The sequence below is a fragment of the Teleopsis dalmanni genome, chromosome 1 (genome assembly GCF_002237135.1).
Source record: "Teleopsis dalmanni isolate 2A chromosome 1, ASM223713v2, whole genome shotgun sequence".
Taxonomy (NCBI): Eukaryota; Metazoa; Arthropoda; class Insecta; order Diptera; family Diopsidae; genus Teleopsis; species Teleopsis dalmanni.
Window position 1 is genome coordinate 95,783,380 of NC_051846.1, and position 10,262 is coordinate 95,793,641.

A 10,262-nucleotide genomic window follows, 5' to 3' on the forward strand; every position below is an offset into this window, starting at 1 on the left:
TATTTATTGTTACGATATAAAATCAATTATCGTAACGAGATGGCATCACTAAGGTGATCAGCTGTTTTGGAGCATGCGAAGTAAAAAAGGAGAGATAGAAAAAAGCGCGTGCACATGTAATAATTAATTGATAATTGAATAAATGATTTTGAATAAATAAAATAGAATTATATAAACACAGAAATATAACAGTGGCGACGAGGAAAACTTTTAAAGTGTAAAAATATAGCAAGATGGCAGAGCAACTTGCTGATATTCTGAAACAAATTCAGAATCAAAATCATCAAGAAAATCTTGCAATACAGAATCTTATCGCAAAATTGTTTAAAGAAGGAAAATCAGAAGTAGCGGAGCATTCATCGTCAACATCCAAGCCAACAGAATCAGAATTCATAATTGAAGCACTTGCATCAAACATCACAGAATTTTGTCACGATCCAGAAAATAACATTATATTTGACACTTGGTACATGCGGTACGAAGATCTGTTTCTAATCGATGCTGCAAAATTGGATGATGCCGCAAAAACACGATTGCTTTTACGTAAATTGAACACCATTGTTCATAATAAATACATCAATTATATTCTACCAAACCATAGTCGTGATTTTACTTTTAAAGACACAGTAGAAAAACTCAAGAAACTTTTTGGAAATCAGATTTCACTATTCAATACTAGATTCAATTGCTTACAGATAACAAAGCAGCCCACACAAGATTTCGTTACATATGCGAGCATGGTTAATAAGCAATGTGAATTATTCAAACTGAATGATTTAACTACAGATCAATTTAAGTGTCTAATATTCATTATGGGGTTAAAGTCACCATCAGAATTTGAATTACGCACAAAAATGTTAAATAAATTGGAAAATGAAAGCACGAAAGTCACGTTGGAGACCTTATCAACAGAATGCCAAAAGATACTAAATTTAAAAGTCGATACAATGCTCATAGAAAGCAATGCACAGGTAAATCGTTTACGTGTCAATAACCATAAAACTGAAAAACAAATCAAAAATAATGGCAAGTCAAAAGAACCTTCAAGTTTACCGAAAACACCTTGTTGGTTTTGTGGTGAATTTCATTACTCGCGGCACTGTCCATTCAAAAATCACAAATGCGACAGATGCAAACTTGTCGGGCATAAAGAAGGATATTGCAAATACCGAAAAACTCAAAATGAAAATCAAAAATACCATAAAATTGATAAGGGCCGTCAATTCAATTCAAAAAGCATCTTTACTACAAACAAAGTCAATATGATTAAACGCAAATACATATTAGTCAAAATTAATGGCACACCATTAAATTTGCAACTTGACACAGCATCAGATATAACAATAATTTCTGAAGACAATTTCAAAAAAATCAAAGCCGATAATGTTAGCGAATCAGAACATACAGCACGCAGCGCAACAGATGAGTTACCATTGTCAGCAAAATTCAAATGCAACGTAGAATTTCGAAATCAACAGCAAAGTTTAACTTGTTTTGTTACTCCTATACAAAATCTCAACGTAATGGGTTTAGATTGGATACAAGAATTGAACTTATGTAATATGTCAATCAATTCTATTTGTAATAGTATTTGTGAAAATCAGGATAGTATTCAATTGTGTTCAAATCCCAATAAAGATACTCACCTGAAACATTTTTTTTCAGATGTATTCGATGGCAAAATGGGGTTATGCACTAAAACAAAAGCAGTAATCACAACGAAACCAAACGTTCAGCCAGTATTTAGGTCAAAGCGTCCAGTTGCATATGCGGTACAACAACTAGTTGAAGATGAACTCAAAAGACTCCAAGAATTAAAGGTTATTTCACCAGTAAACTTCTCCGCATGGGCAGCACCTATAGTTGTTGTGAAAAAAACAAACGGAAACGTACGCATATGTGCTGATTTCTCAACTGGTCTAAACAACTGCCTCGAATCACATCAATACCCATTACCATTACCAGAAGATATATTCTCAAAATTGGCAAATTCAAAAATATTTAGCCATATAGATTTATCGGATGCATTCTTACAAATCGAGGTTGATGACGCATCGAAACATCTACTAACAATAAATACACACATCAGGCTATTCCAGTACAACAGAATGGTTTTTGGAATAAAAACATTTCCAGCAATTTTTCAACAAATTATGGACCAAATGTTAGCAGGACTAAATTGCACTGCATCATATATTGATGACATATTTGTTTCCGGTAAAACAGCATCTGAACATACAGACAATTTATATGCAGTTCTTACAAGGGTACGTGATTATGGGTTTAAATTAAAATACGAAAAATGTAATTTCTTTAAAACTGAAATTAAGTATTTAGGGTACATCATTAATCAAGAAGGGTTAAAACCTGATCCAGAACGTATTGCCGCTATCAAGCAAATGCCAGAACCATCAAATATTACAGAATTACGTTCTTTTCTTGGCGCAATAAATTTTTACGGGAAATTTGTTCCGAAGATGCGTGAGTTAAGAGGACAACTTGATAATTTACTTAAGTTAAATGTAAAATGGAAATGGGACGCGGTACATCAGAAGTCTTTCCATCATCTTAAAACTATAATGTCATCAATTTATTATTATGCCATTATGATCCAAATCAGAAGCTAATTGTAGCTGCTGACGCATCAAACTATGGGTTAGGCGCATGCATCATGCATGAATATTCAGATAGATCCATTAAACCTATTTGCCATGCTTCACGTTCTCTCACTCCGGCAGAACAAAAATATAGCCAGATAGAAAAAGAAGGACTTGCACTCATATTTGCAGTTACCAAATTTCATAAAATGTTGTATGGAAGAAGATTTATATTGCATACCGACCATAAGCCTTTACTGACTATTTTCGGTAGAAAAACAGGCATTGCTATACGTCAAGCAAATCGTCTTCAAAGATGGGCAATTCAGCTTTTAGCATACGATTTTGAAATAAGATTCATTTCAACAAACAGTTTCGGATACGCTGATGTATTATCTAGACTTATAAACAACAACGAAAATATTTCTGAAAATTACGTTGTAGCATCAATCAAATTAGAAAGAAGTGTAAATTCAATTATAGTTAACACTATAAATGCTTTACCAGTAACACATAAAATGATCACATATGAAACAGCAAAAGATCCAATTCTAAAACAAATAATATATTATATTACAAATGGTTGGCCTAACAAAACAATAAATAATAGAGAATTACAAGCATTTTTACACAGGAAAAATGAGTTATCATTAATAAATGAATGTGTTGTGTACGGTGAACGTATTGTTGTCCCACAAGTCTACAAAAAACGTGTACTTAAACAATTACATCGTGGTTATCAAGGTATTGAGCGTACCAAGGCATTAGCACGGAGTTTTGTATATTGGCCAAACATTGATACTGATATAAAAACATTTATTCAAAATTGCAATCAATGTGCAAATGCAGCAAAGATGCCTACGAAAACATTACTTCATTCTTGGCCCACACCAAGCGAACAGTGGGAGCGGGTGCATATAGACTTTGCTTGACCGATAGAAGGATGGTATTTTTTGGTCATTGTCGACGCATATTCAAAGTGGCCGGAAATTGTTCAAACAAAAACAATGTCATCACAAGCAACCGTGAATATTTTAAATGATATTTTTGCCCGATTTGGTCTGCCAAAAACAATCGTATCAGATAATGGAACACAGTTTCGTAGTGAACATTTTGAACAATTCTTAAAACATAACGGCGTTGAACATCTATATTCCAGCCCTTACTATCCAATGTCGAATGGTCAAGCTGAAAGGTTTGTAGACACTTTCAAAAGATCTTTAAAAAAATTAGAAGGAGAGGGGACGATCACACAAAATTTATGCACATTTCTTCAGACATATCGTTCAACACCGAATGTAAACTCACCAGAGAAGCGATCTCCAGCAGAAGTCATGTTCGGAAGGAAAATGAGAATAAATTTAGATTTGCTGCAGCCAAAAAAGCTACACAATGCAAAGTTAAGTCCAAATAAATTCAAAATGGAAAAGCAATTTAACAAAAGGCACGGTGCCAAGGAAATAAAATACTTTCCATCAGATAAAATTTACGCCAACATTCCAAATGGAGTTAACCGTTTCAAATGGATGCCAGGGGAAGTCATTGAGAAAAAAGGAAAAGTAATGTACAATGTTATTCTGAACAATGGAAAATTAATTCGAATTCATTGTAATCAATTACGAAAACGCTACCACGACCAAAATAATAACCACAGGTTTTGGGAAGCTGCACTAGATGTGTATGACTTACCGCAACAATCAGATCAGTTTACAAAAACACTCAACAATCAGACACTGCCTAATATTCTACCACTATCGACATCGCCAACCGAGTTACCCATAATGCCTACAGCAATTTCAACACCTACATCACCTGTTCTTCGTAGGACAACACGTAATCGCAAAGCAGTCACTAGGTTTCAACCACAGTAAAACATTTCGAAAAGGGAAGGTGTTACGATATAAAATCAATTATCGTAACGAGATGGCATCACTAAGGTGATCAGCTGTTTTGGAGCATGCGAAGTAAAAAAGGAGAGATAGAAAAAAGCGCGTGCACATGTAATAATTAATTGATAATTGAATAAATGATATTGAATAAATAAAATAGAATTATATAAACACAGAAATATAACATTTATTATGTCTCTTGATTGCACTTTCGAAGTTGATGCTTTAACTGGAGAGCTTGTAGAGAGTGTTGTTGTAATTGTATTTTTTGAAACATTATTAGGTTGCGGTGTTTTATTAATGCCAGATGAAACCACAGAAGAGAAATTGTTGCTGGAGATATCGACTGAAGGTAGTGCTTTATATAGTGTAAGGACGGAAATTTTGTCCACTAAATTTCCGCTTACATACACTGAAGTTACACAAAGTTCTTAAATTTGACTTAAACAAAAGGAAAAAATTTTAAATAGCAACTTTTATTATTTAAACATTTTTTTTATTTTTTTTATATAAAAAAAAAATATTACACTGAAATATTTAATAAATTACACTGAAATATTTAATAAATTACACTGAAATATTTAATGAATTACACTGAAGAAAAGAAAATAAAAACGCTATTCCTATCGACGCACCGTCAACAACATCGTTTATTTGGTGCGCATCAGTAAACAAGGCCAAGTTTCGGTGCGACACCTTTGCTAAAAATTAAATAAATTTATTGTTAGAATTTAATAAAGAAAAAATAAATATAATAATAAAATGTTGATTAGTTCCCTTTATCAAAGCCGAGTTCTCCTTATTTGTTCTGTTGTATTTAATAATTTATTTTTATTTTTTAAATATTATGTTGCACGTCTTTTTTTATACACGCGGCTATCAAAGCGAAATACGACAAGATCAGAAGCACAGCGGCTATACGGCCAAGAATAAAAGCACAGCGGTTTACGCTGCAAAACACAGCAGGTAAACGAACGGAAGAATTTAAAATACGCTAGACGAAAGCTCCGGCGTAAGAGTATTTAAGACAGCGAAATTTTGAAGCAGGCGCGAGTCTATGAACATTCGTCAAAGTGGTATTACGCCGAAAAATTATAATAATAAATTATATGTCTATGAAACATATATCAGAAATATATAAGTCCTGCGTTGGTGTTACGACAACGGCCATAATTATATGTCTATGAAACATATATCAGAAATATATAAGTCCTGCGTTGGTGTTACGACAGCGGCCATAATTATATGTCTATGAAACATATATCAGAAATATATAAGTCCTGCGTTGGTGTTACGACAACGGCCATAATTATATGTCTATGAAACATATATATATATCTTCTTTTAATAATACATATCGAGTTGTACTATATCTTTCTTCTTCTAGGATAGATTTGTAATCAGTTTCCTTTCCAATTTTAAATTGTAAAATTAAAGTAACTTACGGAGGTGTAAAAGGAGTCGGTCTTAGGCAACAGAGGAGGAAATTCGGGAAACCACTGCAAGCGAAGGTCTCATCGACAAGTACGATAGGAAATATAACAAGAGCCTGAGCTAAAAAGAAGATGCACATTTCTTGTTCTTATTTTTATTGAATTAAAATCACATTGTAATTGATATAACTTTATCATACGTTGGAATAATTTTTGGAATATTGTCTTTCAAAGTAAATAAACTATACAATTCAATCTAGTAAACGAACGTTTCCTTTTCTTTCTTTTTTTTAAAAAAAAACCTACGTCACCGAAAAAAATAAATTCATTGTAATGACTCTGGACGACAGCTGAGGATACCCCAGCAAAAACTAAATATTTTTGAACGTCACCAAAAAGTATCGTTACAATAGTTGTTTTGCTTCCCGCATTGTACATTTATTTTTTGTTTTCATTTTTAATATCTCTTTCTGCTGAAAAAATTTAGTACACTCTTTAGAAGAGGCTGGGTGCTGTTCTGAACAATTAACACAAAATGTACGGGAACAGTCAAACGGGGCGTGAGGGGGCAAACCGCAATTTACACAAGCTGGAGCGTTTCGGCATCTTTTGGCAGTATGACCAAGTACCTGGCACGATTTGCAACGCATTGGGTTTGGTACATACTCACACACATCAACGGAACGCCAAGAGATTTCAATATTTTCGGGCAAAGTAAATATGTTAAAAGATAGCAAAACAACTCCGCTGGGATGAGACTGACCTTCGATCATTTTAGGGAACTTGTAGCATTCAACTACGCCCTGCGAACTCAGCTCATTAACTATTTCTTCTTCTGAGATTTTATTTAAATACGGTGCGTATACAGTTCCTTTTGTTGTGTTCAATTGCTTATAAAGAAAGCATTTGATTGGGAAAATAGTTAATAAATCTTAAGCTGATATAAACTTTTGTGCAGTAGCCATGTCTTTGACTAATAACAACAGGTTACCATCTCTTAGTTCAGAAATCGATATAATTTCTTTACTTATAACGTGTAACGACCCTATTTTTCCCTGAAAAAAATAAGGGTTACATAATACCACGCTGCCCTAACGTATTTATGCAAATAATAAAAATAAGCATGAGCAAAAATTGTAAACATGCAAAAACAAAACTTATACAAAAAAAAAATGCATCACAACAGCAAGCCGTAAACAGCCAAGAACAATTCTGCACAGAGAAAAAAAAAAAAAACTTAGAAAATAATAAGCATGGGCATAAATGGTAAACACGTAAAAACAATACTTATATGGAAAAAATGCAAACTTGAGGATAGCGGGATCAAAAGCGTCGACAAGATCGAATAAAAGGGGACAAAAATGTGAATTCGGGCTCTTTTTTTGAATATCAAACTCGAGTAGAGTGGACGTTTTTTTTATCATCCTAGAGCAGAGTGAACGTTTTTTTTTAACATCATCTTAGAGCAGAGTGAACGTTTTTTTTTTTTTTTGAACATCATCCTAAAGCAGAGTGAACGTTTTTTTAATATCAGTTGCGGATAACAGTTGCTGGACCATTGCGCGCCCAGGATACCGATCTGGGAGCTTTAAAAGTTGCCAGATAGAGAAATCTCATAGGAGGCTTCAAAAGTACCCTATGGGAAATCTCAGTGAAAGTATGTACTGGCACGTGGCTTTGGCAGACACCAGAAGAAGCGATATTGGTAAGCATTTTTAAACACTTTATATATTTGCGTCTTCGACATGTGCGTTGAATAATTATAAATACGTTAATACTGTATATTCCTGCGTCTCCGACTTGTGGTGCGAACAAATGCAAAATACGCTGAGAAATCGTAGCTATATTCATGCGTCTTCGATCTGTGCTTTGACTAAATTAAATTTTAAATACTTTATATATTTGCGTCTTCGACATGTGCGTTGAATAATTATAAATACGTTAATACTGTATATTCCTGCGTCTCCGATTTGTGGTTCGAACAAATGCAAAATACGCTGAGGAATCGCATTTATATTCCTGCGTCTTCGATCTGTGCTTTGACTAAAGTAAATGTTAAATACTTTATATATCTGCGTCTTCGACCTATGCGCGGAATAATTATAAATACGTTAATACTTTATATCCCGGCGCCTTCGGAAATTGTTAAGATTTTTGTTAAGAATTATATTGCTCAAGATAAAATCTCTATATGATAATAAAATAAAGTATTGTAAGCTCTATTGTATTGAAATAATATCTAGACTTGTATATATAAACTCCATTTTTTATTTATGAAAATTGTTAAGATATTTTTTTTTAGAATTATATTGCTCAAGATAAAATCTCTTTATATGATAATAAAATAAAGTTTATTGTAAACTCTATTGTATTGAAATAATATCTAGACTTGTATATATAAACTCTATTTTTTATTTATGAAAAATTGTTAAGATACTTTTATTTTTAAGAATTATATTGCTCAAGATAAACTCTCTCTATATGATAATAAAATAAAGTTTATTGTAAACTCTATTGTATTGAACTAATATCCAGACTTGTATATATAAACTCTATTTTTTATTTATGAAGATTGTTAAGATTTTTTTGCTAAGAATTATATTGCTCAAGATAAAATCTCTATATCGTAATAAAAATAAAATTTATTGTAAACTCTATTGTATTGAACTAATATCCAGACTTGTATATATAAACTCTATTTTTTATTTATGAAGATTGTTAAGATTTTTTTGCTAAGAATTATATTGCTCAAGATAAAATCTCTATATCGTAATAAAAATAAAATTTATTGTAAACTCTAGTATACTGGAATAATATATGTAATACCAATAAAAGAGAAGTAGATATAAAAGTACTGTGGTTGTAAATAAAACAGAGGCTAGGGACGGGTGAATCAGACGAAGTTACGCGGGGAATCGGAGTCGAGTCTAAAAATATAAATGGTCTTGTAAGTACCCTGGACACCGTTGAACTATCCCAGCTATAGACTGCCCCACGTAAAGGGGTTCATTACAAACGTATAGAGCTTTTTGCACTACAAAACAAGAGAACTCAGATAAAGGTCTTAGATCTATTGTAAAGATTATCTGTAATCAACTGCTATTCGATTTAATGAATATGGAGAAAATGTCGTAATAGCTGCAATATATTGTTCACCCAACCACAATATAGAAGTCCAAGACTTCCAAAACTTTTTTAAAACACTCGTTTCTAAATTTCTAGTTGCAGGCGATTTTAATGCCAAGCACACATTCTGGGGTTCAAGACTAATAACACCAAGAGGACGAAAACTTTTAGCAGTTGAGAAAAGTGAAGATCTCGATGTCATTTTAACTGGACAGCCAACTTACTGGCTTTCTGATCGACAAAAATTCCCAGATCTTATTGACTTTGGTCTAAGCAAAAATATTAAACTATTAACAATCACCGCATTCCCATCAGTTGAATTATCATCAGACCACTCACCAACAATAATAACAGTACAATGTCAACACAATTGACATATAATACACATATAATACAGATAGACGTTTAACTTGGAACAAACACATAGAGGCTAAAAAGACACAAATAAATATAAAAGACTGCAATCTAAAACCCTAAGAATGATAACAGCTGCACAGTGGTTTATGAAAAATGCTGACTTTAACTTTCTAAATTTTTATTTGATTTAAAATATAAATTTTATTTAACTGAATTGAATGTGATTTTTTGAATTGATTTTAATTTTAGTTTTTTTTTTAATTTTAATTCTAATTTCAATTTTAATTTTAATTTTCAATCTTATCTTATTATCTTATTATAACTCAATGTCTCAATAGCAATGGCTTAGGGGGAAAAAAAGGTCCATTTAATATACGAATTGGCTCCACAACTACGAACAGTAAGAAAGAATTACGTCGTTATCTTTGGGATCAAGGCGTGTTTGTAGTAGTCCGGCACGAGAATATATATATATAAATTAATGAGATTAATAGTCCAGTTAAGTTTCAAAAAATATTTATTAAATGAATAGCATTTACATGTGACTACGTTCTAAAAGATCATAACTTAATATCACGCTTATTCTCTATTATTTTCTCTTACAAATGATTATGTGTTTTACATTTAACCCTACAAAGTGAGAGCGTGCGATAACATGTATATATATATATATATATATATATATATTATTCGTGTGTAAATTGAGATTGAATTAGTGAAATTTTTGTTTCAAAATTCTTGAGTTTTAGTTGGTATGTACCAGAAATTTTGTTTCGGATATACATATTTTATGTAGGTGTTTACTAAATGCGGTGTGGCCTGTTAGTGCACTACAATACCATTGATCAAGGGGCATGTTA

The 10,262-nt window shown here is 32.3% G+C and overlaps 2 protein-coding genes across 2 annotated transcripts; both read left to right on the plus strand.

Moving 5' to 3' along the window:
* Nucleotides 1–233: 233 nt before the first annotated feature.
* LOC119689191 (uncharacterized protein K02A2.6-like) lies at nucleotides 234–3,529 on the plus strand. Its single transcript, XM_038103965.1, has 2 exons — nucleotides 234–2,543; nucleotides 2,621–3,529. Exons 1-2 carry the CDS (start codon nucleotides 234–236, stop codon nucleotides 3,527–3,529), a joined length of 3,219 nt encoding a protein of 1,072 aa, XP_037959893.1.
* A 75-nt stretch (nucleotides 3,530–3,604) lies between these two features.
* Nucleotides 3,605–4,468, plus strand: LOC119689199 (uncharacterized protein K02A2.6-like). Its single transcript, XM_038103977.1, has one exon. The coding sequence runs from the start codon at nucleotides 3,605–3,607 to the stop codon at nucleotides 4,466–4,468; it is 864 nt and encodes a 287-aa protein (XP_037959905.1).
* Nucleotides 4,469–10,262: the final 5,794 nt, after the last annotated feature.

What these genes read in the sequence shown, in the direction of transcription:
- LOC119689191 (XM_038103965.1), top strand. Translation starts at nt 234, where the DNA reads ATGGCAGAGCAACTTGCTGATATTCTGAAACAAATTCAGAATCAAAAT. An exon ending in TAAAATGGAAATGGGACGCG is followed by an intron (nt 2,544 to 2,620) that starts GTACATCAGAAG and finishes GATCCAAATCAG; the next exon opens with AAGCTAATTGTAGCTGCTGA.
- LOC119689199 (XM_038103977.1), top strand. Translation starts at nt 3,605, where the DNA reads ATGTCATCACAAGCAACCGTGAATATTTTAAATGATATTTTTGCCCGA.